This window comes from Phocoena phocoena, chromosome 16, assembly GCF_963924675.1.
Source record: "Phocoena phocoena chromosome 16, mPhoPho1.1, whole genome shotgun sequence".
In the NCBI taxonomy this organism is placed as follows: Eukaryota; Metazoa; Chordata; class Mammalia; order Artiodactyla; family Phocoenidae; genus Phocoena; species Phocoena phocoena.
Window position 1 is genome coordinate 6,435,696 of NC_089234.1, and position 20,227 is coordinate 6,455,922.

The 20,227-nt window shown below is 50.8% G+C and overlaps 1 protein-coding gene across 2 annotated transcripts; it reads left to right on the forward strand.

Moving 5' to 3' along the window:
* Positions 1-628: 628 nt before the first annotated feature.
* UROS (uroporphyrinogen III synthase) lies at positions 629-19,236 on the forward strand. 2 transcript variants are annotated; one of them, XM_065894335.1, is made up of 9 exons: positions 629-709; positions 889-972; positions 2,584-2,680; positions 5,528-5,602; positions 7,252-7,326; positions 12,021-12,101; positions 12,922-13,007; positions 13,931-14,029; positions 19,102-19,236. In XM_065894335.1, the coding sequence occupies exons 1-9, from the start codon at positions 647-649 to the stop codon at positions 19,234-19,236; spliced, it is 795 nt and encodes a 264-aa protein (XP_065750407.1). In that variant the 5' UTR covers positions 629-646. The 2 variants fall into 2 exon arrangements, with proteins under 2 accessions (XP_065750407.1, XP_065750408.1); XM_065894336.1 differs by lacking the exon at positions 12,021-12,101 and having other exon boundaries at positions 647-709.
* Positions 19,237-20,227: the final 991 nt, after the last annotated feature.

The following is a 20,227-nucleotide window of genomic DNA, read 5'->3' on the forward strand; positions in this document are numbered from 1 at the left end:
TATCTTTATGTTAATCTTTACACACATATATGAGTGTCACCTTAGAATTTATTCTTGGAAGTGAAATTATAGGAAGAAGGGGTATGAAGTATATAAGCCTTTTGATAAATATCAACCAGCTGGTTTCTGGGTTAGAAAATTTTTGAAAAATCCTCTCATGATACTCGACCACATTTATAAAATATGATTTGAGAAATAGAAGAGTCAGTATAGTCATTTCCTAAAGAGCTTATGAGCAACTGAGTATATTTATCTTGAAATGGAAGTAATTATTTCCTTAAAATATAAGATGCTTATTTCTATAGTTGTTATAGATACAACCCAGAATTTGCATCAGTTCTCTTCTGTGAGCCTTAAATATTTAGCTAGGACACTGCCTTTCCCTAATGGCTTTCATCTGCCTTTCCAAGTGCTATCAGGTGCCAGCATGCCGTCCCTGGGCCTTATCGGTGACAGGGTCTCCAGAAGGAACGAGCCCATAAACGCCAAGTCATTGTGTGCGAGGGATGGGCCGCTTCAGCCAGCAGCTGATTACCTGCTCCTGGCGCCCAGCCTGGCTGACACCGCTTAGGAAGAGGCTTTGAGATCTAATTAAGATCCGTTTCCCTGCTCTGTCACAGCACCCCGTAAAGACTGCCAGGCAATAATGAAGGTTCTTTTACTGAAAGACCCTAAGGAGGACGACTGTGGCCAGGATCCCTACATCAGGGTAAGTACCTGACACACCTGGTCCCCGAAAGCCCAACACTGCCTTGTGATTGAAGTCAAGGGGAGGGTCCATCTGCTAAAACTCAGAGGAACTGGCACAGAATAAGTTGTGAAATAGGACCTTTTCCTTATTTTCCAAACAACCCTGGCCAATTCAAAACCATATTCTTTTACCTGCAGGAATTAGGATTATATGGACTCGAAGCCACTTTGATCCCTGTTTTATCATTTGAGTTTTGGTCTCTTCCCAGTTTTTTGGAGAAGGTAAGATTCATCAGTGTCTGAGCACCATCGTTTCTGAATGAGACACGTTTGGTTTCTGTAGACTCCTACAGAATTCTAGGGGAAGGACCCGTTTGCTAGCCCTCTTCTCACTACCCAACTGTAAAACAAGGACGGCATGAGCTCACCTGCTCCAGGGCTTGGCTGCTACTGGATCCTCGGCCCGAGCCTCTACCAGCGGCCCCAGAAAGCCACCCAACCTGGAGGTGGGCCCGTAAGGAGGCCCGGGAGAGCCAGTCGTGCTGAGGCACCAAGCCTGTGCTGCTCTTGGCCACGCAGACCCTTCACCTTCTTCCTGTCATTCAGTCCACGCCCCTGACCTCAGCGAAGCGCAGAAGAGCTGTTGTTTCTCCCCAGGTTGGGCAGCTTGGCGGAGTTCTCCAGCAGATAAGAGGGAGAGTTGGGCCTGCTTCCATGTATTGGAGCCATAGTTATGGCCAGGGAAAGTCCCAGGAAAGCCCTCCAAATGCTTCCGATTAAGGATTCAGGGCCCAGCACCCCGGGCCCCATCAGTGTGCACCCTGTTACCGGACATCTCCCCGGGGGCACCGTTCTGGACACGTGGGCCCAGAGCCAGGGCGGCTTCATGGGACTGGTGTGCCCAGCCCTGCCCACCAGGCTCCCGGGCCGCTGTGGGCATCAGGTTCACCCCCGTGCTCTGCATGTCAGAGCCCACCTGTCACTGCGGAGGACCTCTCCGCGATCTCCCTTCGTTCATCAGTTTACTCAGCAAACATTGATTTGGCATCTGCCCCGGGTCTGTGTGCTGTGAGGAATGTATAAGGGACCCACATCGCATGCTCTTCCGTAAGCAGCTTTAACAGGGAACCAGAGCTCATCATTTGAAATCTTTGCTAGGACCCTGTGCTCAGAAAAATACTAGAGTCTCTGTGGGAGCTTCTCCATCACCCCCAGCCAGTTTGTTTCATGAGGGGCTTCCTGGACTCCCTCTCTGAAGCTCCTGTTGGGCGGTGAGCGAGCGCACGGGCTTGGGAATCATAGGGGCATGTGCTCAAGTGCCGGCTCTGGCCCTCACCTCGGACTAGTTCTTTATCCTCACCAAGCCTCTGTGTCTTAACCCGTGCGACGCAAACAGTGCCGCCTGTCTCACAGGGCACTTTCACAGGTTCAGTGCAGGATTATGTGTCTAACAGCCCAGTGCCCAGCTCAGAATACGTGTTCAGTAGATTTTATCACCATTTTTATGCTCAAAAACCAGGGCTTCAGCGTGGATATCACTCCTTGAATATTCCAGCTTTCTTATGGATGCAGGTCAAGTCTACCGTCCTGCCTGCACCCCAGCCACACCCAGGCTGAGTCACACTGTCCCTTGGCTCCGTTACACCTGCCACCCTGCATCACACTGGCCTCTCCCTCCCCAAGACTCTGAGCTACTTGAGGGAAATGCTGTGAATTTACCTGTATGTCCTTAAAGGCCTAGAGTAGTTCCAGGCGCATAGTAAGCTCTGTCTTGAGTGGATGGATGGATGGATGGAATTAGTTTGCCTGCTACTATTGTGAAGCGTTTAGAATTCTGGAAAATGTTGAACTTGACTATCATATAAAATGCCTTTGCTGTTGTTTGGTGTACAGCTGTCTCACCCTGAAGGTTACGGGGGCCTCATTTTTACCAGCCCCAGAGCAGTGGAAGCAGTGGAGCTGTGTTTGGAGAAAGACAATAAAACCGAAGGTAAGGGTGGGTCTGCTGTGAATGCCACTGGACTTTGCTTTGTCCTGTTGGTGATACTAGATTCCAGAAATAGCTGGACTTCAGGTTTGAGAAACTGCAATGACTTTTAGTCAAAAACTATTTAGGTACCAAGTTACTTCATGTTTTTGGAACCTTTGGAGGGAGCAGAAGATGAAATTCCTTCTTCTAAGCTGTTTCTTAGTGTCCCACACAGAATGACATGTTACATGGTAGCCTTCTGACCGGGGTGAGCGCTTCGTGGCACTGTGTCACCAGGAAGCAGGAGACGGTGCTACCTCCTAAATGCCCAGACGGGCACCGCTGTGGGGGGTCTCCACGTGCACCCACCAGGTGGTCACAGTATATGGGCGCCAGTCTCTTTCCTCACAGGGACGATGGGAAGGTCCAACAGCACATGAGAACAGTGTGTGCTGAGCCAGGACTTGATGATGTGACCCCGCTCAGGCTGCCTTCTCGCTTCTTCCCTCTCTGTCAGAGCCCGGCTCTCAGGCTGAGCACCACCTTAGTCTGTCCCATCAGACAGCTCTGAGCTAACATGTGTGGAGTGCCTGCTGTGTACCAGGCTCTATGTTAGCTTGACATTCACAATCTCATTCAATCCTGGACCGGCCAGAGGCTCACCTAGCATGGTCCTCATTTTACAGATAAGAATGCTGAGGCTTGGGGAGAGGCAGCACCCGTCCAAGGCCCTGGAGCCAGTCTGTCAGGCCGGACCAGCTCCAGTTATACTAACAGGGGGAGGCAGCGGGACGGGTGGTTATCAAAGGGCTTTGCAGCCGGTTAGGCCTGGCCTCAGATGGCCATTCTGACCTTGGCGGCTTCCTTGACCTCGCTGAGCCTCAGTTTCCTTGTTTGTAAAGTGGGCACAATAATACTTGCATCCCAGGATCGTCACTTCTTGGTCCACTAGTTAGAGCTTCTCTAGGGCCTACTGTGTGCCAGACCAGGTCCTAGCTGCTTTATCCCTGAGGTGGGTATGATTAGTATCCCCACCTGACAAATGAGGAGCCTGTAGAGCAGAGGGCATGAAACTCTCCAAGACCACACGGTCTGTAAGTCACAGTTTTACGATTCTAGCTACAGAGTCTGAGTCCCAAACTGAAGCATTCAGGACATCTCCTGGTGCGTGGTGAGCACTGAGTAAGTGACAGTGCAGAGTGGTCATTATCTTTACAGTTAATTAGGCTTTCATTATAGCCCCAAAAATCACCAACTCGGTGATTTCATATCCACAGTTACCTCCTATTGAGGAGAAAGTCTAACGCTTTTCTTAGGGATGAGGACTTGTGCTGTCCAATCCTCAAGGCAACTCAGAACCGGAAGTACTGTTATTTCCAAAATGGAGAAAGGAGACTCGAGATGGAGAAGCATGTGTATTCTCTCCCGGTGGTGCTTCAGGAGTCTTGGTCTGACAGTTGTGCTTTCCCTTTTGTATGTGTTTTGAGGATGAAGATGATGAAAAAGAAAAAATCCCCAGCATGGACACCATAACTTTTTATAATGCTTTATAGTTTAAAAAGCATTTTCCCATACATTTTCTTTTTTTTTGATTGAAGTATAGTTGGTGTACAATATTATATAAGTTACAGGTGTACAATATAGTCCATACATTTTCTTATTTTGATTGTTACAACAACTCTATGAATACAGGCAGGAGAGGTGTAGTTAATCCCCGTTATCTCGACAGGGAAACAGAGGAGGTGGGTCAGCTGACTTGCCAGGAACGAGCCCAAGTTAAGGGGCAGAGCCAGCTCTGAAGCCGGGCATTCTGATTTCACCCAGGGCTTGCTCCAACTCATATCTGCTATGATGCTTGGAGAATGGTTTGTTCACATGCTGTAGATAATGTTTAAATAAATATTATTTACGTTTGTGGGGTAGGAAAGGAAAGAAGGTGAAACTCAGTCTTTTATCGCTTTTTAAAAGGGAATTTCTCACAGGAGTGTAAAGGATAGAGTAACACTATTGAATTTAAGGGAAAATTACACTCATAGTCAGATCTTAGGAAGGAAGAACTAGTGTTTCCTTATCTTCTAAAAGAATGTTGAATGCCAAGTGGCCTTGTGATACATTTATACTATCCACTTTCTCTTGGTTTTTCTTTAATCCATATTTAAAGATGTTTATTTTTTGTCATCAAATGATAGTGTTCTCTATTAAATTGTGTTTGTTTATGAACCTGATATTTATTCTCTTCTTTGACCTAATAGATAAATGAGCCTTCCCATCTGAGATGACAGTTTCTTGACTGCTTTCAGATTTATATCCCGAATAAAACCAGTCATATTGCTTTATTAGACATTTAAGTTGCCTCTTTTTCACGACCAGTAATTTTTTCTTTAAAAGTCTAGATTATGGGGGGACATCCCTGGCTGTCCAGTGGTTAGGACTCAGCACTTTCACTGACATGGCCCCGGGTTCAGTCCCTTGCTAAGATCCCGCAAGCTGCATGGCACGGCCAAAAAAAAAAAAGAAAAAAGTCTAGATTTTAAATTTTAATATTACCATGCAAATTAATTCTTCAAGTTATGTTTACTAGTATGCACTAAAAATCCTTCTAGTGCCAACTGTGGAAATGATTTAATACTTAATGCCTTCAATAAGGAAGGCATATTGAAACATTTGCCAAAGTGATTTTAAAAAATTTGCCTTCAGAATATGGACAGAATATAAAAATGGATTTTAGTTTGAGATGCTGTTCTTTATATTTGGTTATTAATAATTTTCCTTGCTCACAAGTTTTTTAGGATGAACAAACAGCCTTGGGCAGCAGTCCAAATGGCCACTTTGGTATTTGCAACTCACATCAAATTTCATGTTTTACAGTCTGGAGAAAGTCTCTGCAAGAAAAATGGAATGCTAAGTCAGTGTATGTGGTGGGAAATGCTACTGCTTCTCTAGGTAAGCAGTCAAGGTACAAATAAAACACCAAAGAATGACTGTGATATTGTGATTATAATAAGAAATATGTATTTGGTCTTTGTCCCTGTTCCTGGCACAGAGCTCCTAAAACCCTTGGAATTTCCTGAGTGATAAAAAAGATAAGGTGGGGCTTCCCTGGTGGCGCAGTGGTTGAGAGTCCGCCTGACGATGCAGGGGACGCGGGTTCGTGCCCCGGTCTGGGAAGATCCCACATGCCGCGGAGCGGCTGGGCCCGTGAGCCATGGCCACTGAGAGCCTGCGCGTCCAGAGCCTGGGCTCCACAGTGGGAGAGGCCACAGCAGTGAGAGGCCCGTGTACTGCAAAGAAGAAAAAAAAAGATAAGGTGTATTTTGTTATTCATAACAAACCTCTTTCAACTCCACCTGAGTTGACTTTAATGGGGTGACTTTTGGAAAGCCCCTTAAGTTGGAGGCTAGTTGCCATGGGAACCAATCCTCCGATTAGAGTAGGAACTTTCAGCCTCATGCCCTCCCTGCCTCCTACGTCCAGGGAGAAGACATCAGCCAGAGGTTGAATTAATCAATCAATCATGGCTGTGTATGAAGCCGCCATAAAAATCCAGAAGGACAGTAATGCGGAGGGTGCTGGGAGGCTGGAGCCAGGAGAGGGCACGGAAGCTCAGGCCCTCGCCGCATACCTGCCTGCTGCACCTCTTCCATCTGGCTGTTCATTTACACCCTTTGAAATATCCTTTGTAATAAATCTGCAGTAGTTAGTAAACCATCTTCCTGAGTTCTGTGAGCTGTTCTAGCAAATGATGCAACCCAAGGAGTGGGTTGTGAGAACCTCCGATTTAGAGCTGGTCAGTCAGAAGCACAAGCAGAGACCTGGGTCTGAAGTGGGAGCAGTTTGTGGGACTGAGCCTTCCATCCTCGGGATTTGACGCTACCTCCCAGTAGAGAGTGTCAGACTTGAGTTCACTTGTAGGACACCTAGCTGAGAACTGGAGAATTGCTTGGTGTGGAAAACCCACACATTGGGTAACCAAAGTGCAGTCGTGTGGTGATGAGAGCAGAGAAGGAAAAGAAGAGGTTTCCTTCCACACTGACTTAGCTTTGTTCGTTGAACACTATAGTTCAGTTTAAAACATGATTTTTTTCCTTTTTAAATTTACAAAAAGTAATTAATTAGTTACCTATATAATGCTGCTAAGGGTGCGGTGAAACAAATGTATTCAAATATTGCTAAATGACACTGAAATTTGGTTCACATCTTTTGAGAAGTACTTGGTTGGCATGTCTTCAAAAGCTTTGCCAAAATAGTTGTACCCTTTGGCCCACTAATCCCTTTGCTGGTAAAATCTGTCCAAGCTGTTTCGAAGAAAACTTACAGAGAAGTTATAAATACGAGGCAAAGGACAGTTTCTCCTGAACCTTTTGAGACAAAGCTGCTGATAATGACGCCTCACCATCCAAAGCCACAGGTCTAGGGAGGGCAGGGCTGGGACCCAGCTCCCTCTCGTCTCCCTACACCAGCCTCCAAGGGGAGACTTTCTCCATGTCATTTGTAAGGCATGTGCCTTTGTATTTGCACATTTTAAAAACAACACAGGAACAGGACTTTAATAACCATGTAAAGAAATATATTTTGTTGTTGTTGTTTTCCAGTGAATAAAATTGGCCTGCATACAGAAGGAGAAAACTGTGGAAATGCAGAAAAGCTTGCAGAGTACATTTGTTCGAGTAAGTAGAACAAGGTCGCCCCAAATGAAGCCCATTTATTTTTGTTGGTCGCTCTCACAACCAGCGCCTCGGGAAAGGGCCGCCTCCTCGGTGATGATGGTGATGATGTGGCTGAGGAGTGTGTGCCGCTCCAAGACCGTGTCTGCCTTGTATCTGCATCTGTCTGTGCTGGCCTGAGATCCAGCCTACTGCCCTCCACCCCCGCCACCCAAGGACTTGAAACAACTTGAACGTGACACAGAATAAAAGGGCTGGAGACAAAACCAGAAGCAAGGCCCTCTGCAGGGATCGTAAGGGGACTGGAAGCAGCAGAAGCTGCTGGCACCGTCCCTCTGTCTGCCGGCTCCCCGCCTTCCTGGTAGGAGTCTCTTCCCTGTCCAAATTCCCCCCCCACAAAGCCCGCTCCCCCTAAAGAGCCCACTCAGCCCCCCATAAGCTCATCACTGGGCAGCATATGGGCTGAGACTTAAAATGGCAAGGGTTCTGGGGATACCTGTATTTAAATAAGGATTAAGCTTTAATTATGAAAGTTTCAGCTTCTGACGAAACATGGGCCAAGATTTTTGGAGCAGAACTCTCCGAGAGAGAGGATGGAGAGGCTCGATGTATACTTGCAGGGGAGCCCCACCTCCAAGTTGTGTGTCCCAGCCTCTCCCCTACACGTCTGATCCAACTGCACACGCATGCTCTTGTGTCCTTGTCACTTGGATCCCTCCCTGAGAGACGTGTGACGTCAGACCCCCACGTGAAAGATGACACAGAACCAGCTTGCCTTCTGTCACTGAGAGGGAATCAGAGCTTCGCTCCTCGGGGTCGGGGGTGTGGAACTGTCTGCGAGGGCCAGATACGCCGTCTCTGCGGCCACATCCTCTGCCCGTCGTAGCACGAGAGCAGTCGTAGACCATGGGCTGGGTTCTGACCTGGGTTTGCGGTTTGCAGACCCTTTCTAGAGCTTGCTGAGCTAGGAGACAGGGCCAGGCTGGCTGCTGACACCTGAGGTTTTGCTCTAAGGTGGTCGCAGGAGAGGGGTGTCTTCTCTGCCCCTGGGGTGGTGGTTTCAGGGTGGGCAGGGGGCAAGGACACCTTAACCAGGAATTTTTACGGCTTCTGGGACCGTGGTGCATGGTTTTGTGTCTGGGCGTGGTGTGTAAGAACATTTCTTCTCCAGGTAACGATCTCTAAAGTCTTAGGAGGCCTTCCTGTCACGAGCCAGTGCTGTTGGTGAAGGTTCTCGAGCTCGTGTGTTTCTGTTGACCCCTAGGAGCTGGACCTGAAAAAGTCGCACATCCTCCACTTCCCTGTGGAGCAGGCCCCCTGGAGCTCAGGCAGGGGATGGCAGAGGGACTTCCCAGGTTCCCAGTTGGCTCTCCTTTCTCCACTTTTCTTTTAAGAATAATTTTATTTCCTCTTTCCTGGGTCACTGTATGCGCTGTGTTAACATCGAGGACAAGACGTTCCTGGGTGGTCGGCGTGTTCCTGGCGCGCCCCCTGCCTCGCCTCATTTGGTCCTCACTACCGTCCACTGCAGGCTGCACAGTCCAGTATGGCAGCCAGGAGCCACATGGGCCTACTTAAATTTAAATTAATTTAAATTAATCGAAATAAAAATGTGGCTCCCCCGTCGCACCAGGCACAGGCCACAGCTCAGCCGTCACTGGCGGCTCAGGCACCACAGGGGCAGCCTAGGGGCACCCAGCATCACCCAGCGCTCTTTTCGATGGTGCTGTTGTCCAGGCTACGGGGACCGAGTGACCATCCAAGGTCCCAGAGCTGGGAGGGGACAGGCGGGAGGGCAGACTCCACACGGCACGGCCAGTGTTCACCCCCTGGGTCCTAATGAGTCTTCAGTTCGCACTTGGAATAGCATCCACATGAGAGTCCGTCTTGACTGCTGGCAGGACGTTCTCCTCGGTTCTACCCAGGCGTTAATGATTTTCTCCCCCAGTCAGCTCTGAAGCTTGATTTTTAAAAGCCAAGAATCTACTTCCAGTGCTTGGAGTAAACAGGCCACTTCATAGTTATTGCTTATTTATTTTACTTAAACACTTATTTATTCTGTCACAGACACTGTTATAAGCGCTTAAAGCTATTAGCTCATTTAATCTGAAAGCTCGTCGTTCTGACAGACAGTTCTTCCCTCCTGGGATATCTCCGCTAAGGGAAAAGGAAGTATCAATACAAGTTAAGTGGTCCAAGGTAGAAGACAATTTCAACATTTTGAGAGAGAGCGAAGGAGGGGGAGGGTGTCAGAGGCAGACAGATTGTGCGGGTTATTTGAACTGTCCCCCTGGACTTGCGCTGAGCTGACCAAGGGCTCATCCCTGCAGCCTCGCCCACTTGCTGGGCTCTCCTTCTGTTGCCCAGTCAGTCTCGTGGTCCTAATTACCTACGTTAAGTGCCCACCACCTACACAACTGGACCCTCCCTCACAGCAGGCCTGAGAGGGCATGGTCGTCTCAGTCCTGGAGGGTGTGAGAGTTCTACAGACACTCACATCTCCTCCAGCGAAATGACATTTACACACTCAGTCTAGTTCTTAATCACCAGCAGTGACTGTGTACAGAGCCCCCGCTCCAGCTGCATAACGTCCTCTTAGGACTTTCAACACAGCTGCTGTCCTCAGCCCAACAGCCCAGCGGGCCAGGCCCCCTTCCCGTTAAAGGAACGCGGAGCAGAGCGTCTGAGCCCCGTGGTTCACCGTCCCGCGTCGGGTTAGACCCCTGCTGGGCCCCTGCCGCTCCCTGTCGTCCTGGGGACACCTCACCTCTCACCCATGTGTAATCAACCGACTTTTACATTGGCCTATTTAGCTTTGGCCTGTTTGGGTTAAAAATCAGTAGGCAGTGAGGTCATCCCCAAAAGGATATTTTTTAAAAATAATGAATCATTTATTTTCCATAAACGATCTTATGACAAAGAGGAAGGGTTGGGTGGTTGAGCTGTGCCGCTTTTGGAGATGCTGTCAGTTCACATGGTGATGAGATGGGCCAGAGAGGTCCTTATCCACCAGAGTTTGTTTCCTGTAAATGTACCCAGTAATCTGCTCCATTGTTCAGTCATGGAAGAGTCCCGCGAGGAGTTTTGCTCAGGACATAATCCATTCGGGAGTGCTGATTATTTGCCTTTGGCTTCTTGGAGGAGGTTAGCACCCAGGAAGTACAGTCACGGGATGTCTCTCCTCTCCTGCGGCAGGTCTCAACCAGGACATTTTCAGGTTTTCCTCCCTTGTGCTGCTATGGTGGTGCTTTGCCATGAAGCCAGCTGAGCTGGTTGGTCCTGCTCGGCCTGCCTCTCCACCGGGAACTGGGGGTGCAGTGGGAAAAAGATGCCTGCCCTGCACCAGGATGTACATCCAACTCCCCATCTCCCTAGTAGTGACCAGCAATCAGAGAACACAGATGAGCAGCTCAGTGCTCTGCTGGACCCGCAGAAAAAAGGCTGTGAAGGGCCGATTCTGGAATCTTCCGGAAGCCCCTTGCACACCCCTGGGGTTGAGGCTGCAGGAAAGGTAGGCCCCTGGTTTGGCTGCTGTCCTACAGCTGCCCCACAGCAGGTGCTGGGAAGGGTGTGTGGGAGCCACTTTGGCCCCTAGGCTCCTGGACACCCCACCACCAAACACACACACGGACACACAGACACTGGAGGGACACCTGGGCTCTGGTTCAGAATAGCACCTGGTCATGGCTTTGAAAGTGTGTCACGAGGGATGGCATCTATACTGCGTGAAAACATTTCCTCACACTGGAAAAGAGAAAGCGGTGAGCATCTATTATCTACAGTATATTTAAAAGTTTTCCAATTGCTTGTGTTCTTTTATGTCAGTACTGATACTTACAGAGCCGTTTAAATAAAACACTCGCCGGTTTGTAATGATTGGACAACTTGAAATAAGGACGCCTACAGTCATTCCTGTTATTTAGCTGGGCCTCCGTGGAGATGGTGCCGGAGGGGGAGAGCTTGGCTTGTTTCCCCCTCTGATTGCAGGCACTGAAAGGGGATGTGTTCAGAGAGATCTTCCAGATGTGAGGAGATGCGTCTTGGTGCCTGACCAGCACTCGCTCCCGCTCCTTACATCTGACGGACAGACGGAAGGGGAAAGCGGTCGCCTCCACTAAAGTGCTTTGTTCTCACAGCGCGGAGGATTCCCATCAGTTTTGCTGGGAGGTGGTGTCTCACACGCTGTCTCCACGGCTCTGCAGAGCGAGGCCTGCGGCTGAGTCTCCCAGGGCGGAGATGCGCGCGGGGACAAGAGGCTGGGGCCCTGCGCGGCCGGCCCTCAGCCCTCGGGCTCCTGGCCTGGCGGCCGAGAAGCGTCCTTACAGCTTGTCTTCCCTGCGGCGGCTGCCGTTTCCTGCCTCCTTGCGGCGGGAGCCCAGGCTCCAAACGCCTCCCGGCCCATCCGGGCTCCTCCAGAGGCAGAAACGGTTGCTCCAAGGCCACCACCAGGCCTGACCTCTAACCTGACGCTGGTCACTGCACTCTAAGTGGTGACTGCTGCCCGGAGCCACCACGACGGGAGGGGCTCAGTGAGCAGGGGTGACAGCAGCCCCGGGCTCTTGTGGACGTTAGTAGTCTAGCGCTGTTGCCCACGTGACCCCCGTGAGCTTCCTCCCGCTCACGGTCCTGGAACCAAAGATGCAGGGCAGGGCCCGGGGCTGCGCCTCCATCTACAGAGTCTGCCTGTTTATTCGCAGGGGAGTCGTCAGCACTGCCTCTTCTGTTTCCCTGTGGAACCCTCAAAAGAGAAATCCTGCCGAAAATGCTCAAGGACAAAGGTGACTCCCCCTCCTCTCTGGGGTCCACCGAGAGCCTTCACGGTGGCGGAGTGTCAGCCCTGGGGACCTACAGGGAGAGCAGGCCTGGGATGGACCGGCCAGGCCGGAAGGTGCAGGGTGCCGTCCTCCCTCCTGCTTCAGATCTGCTCCCATCCACCCGCTCAGCTCAGCTGGGAGCATGCAGAGGGGCATGGGGCCTTCCCCGGGAGGTCGGGTGGGCAGTGGCATGGTGGCGACCCTGGGGTGGGCACGTGTGGAAACCAGTCCAAGCGTGGAGCTGATCTCATCACGCACTCAAAGCAGCGTCCACCAGCCCAGCCAACCTAGGATCGCTCCAACTCCATCCCCCCGGGCTCCATCCCAAGGTGCCAGGGACCAAGGTGTCCAGGCCCTAGTAGGCTCATGGCTTCAGCCCGCAGGCTGGTAAAACTCCCTCCAAGCTCTGCCTGCAGCCCTGGCCCTCAGTGTGGGATTCCACACGGACAGCATCCGTGGGGGAGCGTCCCGGGCCAATCCCGCGGGCAACCCACACAAACACGGGAACAGAAGGCATCCGTGGTATGAAGGAAGGCTGAGTTTTCGGGATCCTCATCCTTCCTCTGCCACCTCAGCCTCCTTTACCGCATGAGCCACTCCGCAGTGTTAAGCAGGGTGCAGAGGGCCGGCCGAGTCTGCTGGCACTGAGCCCACACCTCTCAGCTCCCGGCGGCTTGTTCCGGGAGGGTCCTGCGGCACCGGGCGGTCTCCACTACCTGTGCCCCACAGTGTGTTCCCTGAGCAGTGAAGTCTGTCTTCTGGCTTGTGTCCCGATTGTGTCCAGGGATTCCCGTGGAGAGCTTAACCGTCTACCAGACGATCCCACACCCAGGGATCCAGGGGAACCTCAACAGCTACTATTCCCAGCAGGTGTGTGGGGTTTCCAGGGAGCTGGGTGGGCAGGGCAGAGGGGCGCAGGCCTCCTGACGCAGGTTCTGCCATCCCCAGCTGTGCCACTTTGAGGAGGCCATCTTTTGGCTCCATCTCTGTATCTGGGAAGTCGGAATAGACCTCTCTCTAAGGTTTTTACAAGGATTAAAGGAGATAATTTACACAAAGCCCTTTGCACAGCCTAGGGTCAACAGTGGCCAGTGGCCTTGATGTCATTCTTCATGGTGTGGGGCACTGGTGGAGCTGCAGGGCAGAGGCTGGAGAGGGGCTGGGCCCACACTGGGAAGGCCTTCAGGGCCCACGGGGGAGTCTGGATTGAATTTGGGAGGCTGCAGGAACCTTTGGAGGCTTCAGTCAGAAGGGTGCACGGTTCTTGTTTGGGCTGATTGAGGTTTTCCACATCTGTATCCAGTAAGACGCCTCCCCTTCCTCTCCCAGGGCAGGCTTCTGAATGCCTGGCTGGTACTCGGAGACCCTGTTAGCACAAACCAAAGCTTTCAGAAAGGCCAAGTGGGCCAGTCTGTCTGCTGTCTGCTCCATTTCCGGAAGGGATGGGGCATTGATGGGGAGCCGGGCTGCTGCCCTACTTGATCAGCGTGCTTTGGCCACACAAGCTAGAGGCATTGTCCACTCTCCTGGGCGCTGGGTCCACGGTGCCTGTGTCCTCTGATCTGGGGGCCTGCAGAGCGACCAAGGAATAGCACCCAGCCTCTCCCATCGCACCCCTCTCTAAACAGTTCCCGACCTGAACTCCGCCTCCGTGGAGCCCAGAATGCCAGCATCAGTGGGGACCCTCCTGCTGTGGATGTACCTGGGCTGCCTGGGGCTGCTTCCTGGGGCTCTGGGGGCTGATGGTGACGGGTGGAGGAGCATCTCTTTGACCTTGTTCTCTCTGCCTGCAGGGCATTCCCGCCAGCATCACGTTTTTCAGTCCCTCTGGCCTGACACACAGTCTCAAGCATATTCAAGAGTTATCTGGTGACAACATTGACCAGATTAAGGTGAGGTATTCAGTGGGCTTTTGATCTTTTTCAGATGCTCTTTTTTTTTTTTTTTTTAACTTTTACTAACTAGCCTAGAGTTTCCATGTGAAGTCAAAGCACTCCTGACCTCACAGACGCCCTGATGGAAGCTCTGTAGAAAAGGCAGGGCTGGACTACCCTGGTGGTCCAGTGGTTAAGACTCTGCACTTCCATTGCAGAGGGCTCGGATTCCATCCCTGGTCCGGGAAGTTCCACATGCTGCACGGAATGGCCAAAAAAAAAGGCCGGGCTTTAGGAGTCCCAGGCCCCCGCTTGCAGCTCAGCAGTGCCACTTCCTGGCTGGTGCTCTTGAACTAGTTACTTAACCTCTCTGAGCCTGTCTCCTCATTTGTAGCATGAGGATAATTATCCCTTTGTGGCTTTTATAGACATGTGTATGGTCTTCCCTGACAGGTTATTCTCAGGATTAGATGGAAGAATTCAGGCAAAGTCCTTAGCTCAGGGCCTGGCACAGGTATTAGCATCCTTTCCCTTTTTCTCCATCTAACTGTCTTGAAATTGTTCTAAAAGTGATTCCCCTTTTCACGTCTTTTAATTCAAAGGATTTCCGTTCGCACCTTTAGGGACTGTTTGTTAGGAGTCTACAAGTAGTCACAGCCCTGTGGTGCCTGTGATGGGGATGTTCTTAAAGGGCTCAAGGGGGACTGAGGAGGGGTCGTGGGTATGACTGGGAGCGCCCAGGACAGGCCGCTACCATTACAGGCACTCACACAGCCAGGAGTGAAGGCCCTTACCTTTCATGACAGGTACAGCTCACAGCACCCCTGGGGGGTCAGGACTGTCTCAGTAGGACACACGCTGCCGGCCCCTCCCTCCACCCCGGCTGGCACGCCCACTCCTGTCGGTGCCCAAGGATGGAGCACGGGCATCAGCACTGAGCTGTCGGGGGCACTGCTCAGGGACACTGTCTGCAGCCCGGGTCCAGCCCTGCAGGCAGGCTCCATGGGCCCGGCCAGGCCCGTGGTGGTGAGTCCGAGAGCGGAGCTCTCCAGACACCCTCTCTCCTGTGACCAGACGATTTCAGAGGGAATAAAAGGCTCACGGGGAAAAGTCATCTTGTGACCAAGCTGCTTCTCCTGAAATTATGTCTGCTGTTTGCTGGTTCCCAATCTCAGGGAGTTTCTTTCCTCCTTCCTTCCTTCCTTCCTCCTTCCTTCCTTCCCTTCCCTTCCCTCCCCTCCCCTCCACTCCCCTCCCCTCCCCTCCCCTCCCCTCGCCTCCTCTCCCCTCCCTCCCCTCCCTTCCCTTCCCTTCCCTTCCCTTCTTTCTTTCTTTCCTTTTTTTTTTTTTAAACATCTTTATTGGAGTATAATTGCTTTACATTGTTGTGTTAGTTTCTGCTGTATAACAAAGTGAATCAGCTATATGTACATATGTCCCTATATCTTCTCCCTCTTGCATCTCCCTCCCACCCTCCCTATCCCACCCCTCTAGGTGGTCACAGAGCACCAAGCTGATCTCCCTGTGCTATGCAGCTGCTTCCCACTAGCTATCTGTTTTACATTTGGTAGTGTATATATGTCCATGCCACTCTCTCACCTTATCCCAGCTTACCCTTCCCCCTCCCTGTGTCCTCAAGTCCATTCTCTACATCTGCATCTTTATTCCTGTCCTGCCCCTAGGTTCTTCAGAACCTTTTTTTTTTTTTAGATTCCATATATATGTGGTAGCATACGGTATTTGTTTTTCTCTTTCTGACTTACTTCACTCTGTATGACAGACTCTAGGTCCATCCACCTCACTACAAATAACTCAATTTCGTTTCTTTTTATGGCTGAGTAATATTCCATTGTATATATGTGCCACATCTTCTTTATCCATTCATCTGTCGATGAACACTTAGGTTGCTTCCATGTCCTGGCTATTGTAAATAGTGCTGCAATGAACACTGTGGTACATGACTCTTTTTGAATTATGGTTTTTTCAGGGTATATGCCCAGTAGTGGGATTGCTGGGTCGTATGGTAGTTCTATTTTTAGTTTTTTAAGGAACCTCCATACTGTTCTCCATAGTGGCTGTATCAGTTTACATTCCCACCAACAGTGAAAGAGGGTTCCCGTTTCTCCACAACCTCTCCAGCATTTATTGTTTGTAGAATTTTTCATGATGGCCATTCTGACCAGTGTGAGGTGATATCTCATCATAGTTTTGACTTGCATTTCTCTAATGATTAATGGTGTTGAGCACTCTTTCGTGTGTTTGTTGGCAATCTGTATGTCTTCTTTGGAGAAATGTCTATTTAGGTCTTCTGCCCATTTTTGGATTGGGTGGTTTGTTTTTTTGATATTGAGCTGCATGAGCTGCTTGTAAATTTTGGAGATTAATCCTTTGTCAGTTGCTTCATTTGCAAATATTTTCTCCCATTCTGAGGGTTGTCTTTTGGTCTTGGTTATGGTTTCCTTTGCTGTGCAAAAGCTTTGAAGTTTCATTAGGTCCCATTTGTTTATTTTTGTTTTTATTTCCATTTCTCTAGGAGGTGGGTCAAAAAGGATCTTGCTGTGATTTATGTGATAACAGTGTTCTGCCTATGTTTTCCTCTAAGAGTTTTATAGTGTCTGGCCTTACATTTAGGTCTTTAATCCATTTTGAGTTTATATTTGTGTATGGTGTTAGGGAGTGTTCTAATTTCATTCTTTTACATGTAGCTGTCCAGTTTTCCCCCAAGCTACAGTAATCAAGACAGTATGGTACTGGCACAAAAACAGAACTATCGATCAATGGAACAGGATAGAAAGCCCAGAGATAAACCCACAAACATATGGTCACCTTATCTTTGATAAAGGAGGCAAGAATATACAATGGAGAAAAGACTACCTTTCTTTCTTTTTTAATGTTTCTTTTTTAAAAACACAGCCTTTTTTTTTTTGGCCATGCTGCAGGGCTTTGTGGGATTTTAGTTCCCCAACCAGGGGGTGAACCTGGGCCCTCAGCAGTGGGAGCACAGAGTCCTAACCACTGGACCACCAGGGAATTCCCTAAAAAATAGCTTTATTGAGATATAATTCACATACTATAAAACTCACTTTTTATGAATTACATATGTACCCTTTTCAAGTGTACAATTCAGTGGTTTTTAGTAAATTCACAGAGGCGTGCCACCATCACCCTCTCGGTGCAGAACATTTCAGAGCCACGAAAGAAACCGCATATCCATTAGAGTCACTCCCCAACCCCCTAGCAACCACTAATCCGGTCTCTGTCTCTGCAGATCTACCTATTCTGGACTTTTCATATAAATGGAATCATGCCATATATAGCCTTTTGAGACTGGCTTTTTTCAGTTGGCATAATGGTTTCAGGATTTACCCATACCGTCATGTGTCAGTACTTCCTTCCTCTGTATTGCCAGGTAACAGTCCATTCTATGAATATACCAGAAGGAGTTTCTTGTGGTTTTGGTTTGGATTCCCCTAATGGGTAGTGGTGTTGAGCATCTTTTCATGTGCTGTTGGCCATTTTTATATCTTCTTTAGAGAAATGTCTGCTCACATCCTTGCCACTTTTTAACTAGGTTGCCTTTTTGTTCAGTTGTAAGAGTTCTTTTTTTCTGGGTACAAGTCCCTTATCAGATATGTGATTTGCAGAAACGTTCTCCCATTCTGTGAGTTGTCTTTTCACTTTTTTAACAGTGTTCTTTGAAGCACAAAAGTTTTCTTTATCTAGTTTTTATTTTATTATTTGTGCTTTTCATCATGTATCTAAGAAAACATTGCCTAATGCAAGGTCATTGAAGATCCACTCCTATGTTTTCTTCTAGTTTTATGGTTTTAGCTCTTACATTTAGGTCTTTGATCCATTTGGAGTTAATTTTTGTTTATGATGTGAGGTAGGGGTCCAGCTTCATTTTTTTTCCTCAGGGAGTTTCTTGAGGGGCGGCTGCTTCATGGGGGGAGCGTGGGAGCTACAGGAGCCCGAGCTTCTGTGAGACGGCAGCCTCCTTCCCCTCATTCCCACACGCGCTGGGGAGGAGTGTCAGGCCACGGCATTCTGAGGTTGTGCAAGGGCGGTATCTTGTTCACACCACCGCCAGCCCGCCTGGGGAGGGCGGTGAAGGGGGTGCTGGGCAGGGGCTGCCATTGTCGGGGGCTCACCTTCACAGACCACTCCCAGGCGGGTCCATGTCCACAGTGTTAGTCCAGAGGGGCGTGGGGATGAGCGCGTTCTCTGCCAGAAGCTGTCGATCTTCTCAGTTCACCCCTGCACTGGCCACTGAGAGGCAGGGCAATTGTGCCCCTTTCACAGAGGAGGAAACTGAGGATCAAAAAGGCTAAGTGATTTGTAATGACAGCTAGCGAGGGCCAGAGTCACAACGAAAAATCCTGTTCAGCCCAAAGTGAGGCTCTGGATGGGACCTTCAGACACAAGCTTGTCTGGAGAGGGGCGTCCTGCTGACGAGGCCCAGGCCGTTGGAGCTTCTAATCTGGGATAACGATGGTCCTACAGGTAGCAGCCGCTGACGGTCACTGGGCGTTTGTCTGTGCCAGGCACGGGGCCATGCGGGTGGTTACACGCATTGCTCACCTAATCCTCAGAGCAGCCTGAGGAGGAAACCTCTTAACCTTTCTGCTTCACGGAGGAGGGGACGGAGGCCCAGAGAGAGCAGGTCACTTGCTGAGGCCACCGTCCTGTGGAGCTGCGATGTGAACCCGACCCTCTGGCTCCGGGCCCTGGTCCCGACGCTCCGCTTTCCCAGGGCCCCGCCACCGCCCCATGCTGCACGCAGAGCCCCTTTCAGACTTTGTTCTGTGGGCCACCCGGCCCCGCCCGTGGCAGGCGCTGATTGATTCCAGGCCTCTCCTGCCCGCCCCACCAAGCCCGGGCCGCAGGGCTAGCGAGAGCTCGCTCAGGCCGATGGTGAGGCTGTCAAGAGACTGAGGCTTTTTGCAGGTGGTAGAGCTGGAATCACATCAGGAGGTGTCATCTCGTTTATAAGCTCTCACGTGAGGAGCGATGTCCTAACAGGAGGCAACAGGCCCCGCTCCCATCGCCCCCTGCGGGTGCACTGAGGCCCCTCTGTCTTCTCCCTGCAGTTCGTGGCCATTGGGCCCACCACAGCCCACGCCCTGGCCGCGCAGGGCCTGCCCGTGAGCTGCAGCGCAGAGAGCCCCACGCCGCAAGCCCTGGCCGCGGGCATCAGGACGGCGCTCCAGTCCCATGGATGCTGAGTCAGAGGCCCCGGCGCCCTCCCTGGGCGGAGCTGCCCCTGTGGGCCCAGGGCCAGGTGCTACCACGTCCCGGTGGAGCCGGGCATCGGGCAGGGGCTCCTGGGAAACCGCCCCCTCACACTTCTGCCTCGCGCCCGGGGGAGCCCCCGCCAACACCGAGGCTGGGCCGGGACCCGGGGCCACGTCAGGCCCACGTGCGCCTGACGTCCCTTCGTGGAGTCCAGCTCGGACCCCCGCCCGGCGCACGCGGCTCCTGTGGCAGCAGAAGGAAATCAAATAAAGTGCACTGGCCACTCCTGCTGACTGTGCCTCGTTACTTGCTGTCTGTGGTTTCCGTGCAAAGCTGTGTTCGGCGCCCACGTTCTGAGAACTGACAAACCTGGTATGAATAATAAAGTTTGCTGTGTGTGAAGGAGTTTGATTCATCTTACAGAAGGACCTCGAAATTCCTGCTTTGTGGACAACGTAATTCGAATACAGAGAGGCTTTCTTTCCTTCAGAGACAGAAAAACCGCATCAGTCCGCCGGGCTTCCCAGAGGCTGGGGAGGCTGATTTACTTCGAGGGGCTCCCGTGCAGATGCAGGGCCTGCAGGGAGGTTTCGGGAATCCGTCCCCGAGCTTTATTCCCATTTTTTATAAGCTTGGCCTGGCTTCTGAGCTGGGTTGAATGAAACCCGTGTCTGTCTGTCAGTCACGTGAGCTTGTGGTAGGAAAGATCCCTGTGCTCCCCACACATGGCAGGTCCCGCTGGAAGGCGTTTTCTATTGAGCGACTCCAGCCCCGTGCAGGGGCTTTGCCTCTCTGATCTCCATTCCCGTTAACAGCCCTCGGGAGTAGATGTCGCTAGTATTCCCATTTCTCTGGTGAAGAAAAGGAGACTCAAGAAGTTAAGTGACAGCTAGTGAGTGACAGAACCAGGATGAATTTAGAAGGGGTTTGTGGACTCAGCACGTGGACCAGGACCGGTGACGTTCATACACCACCTCACGT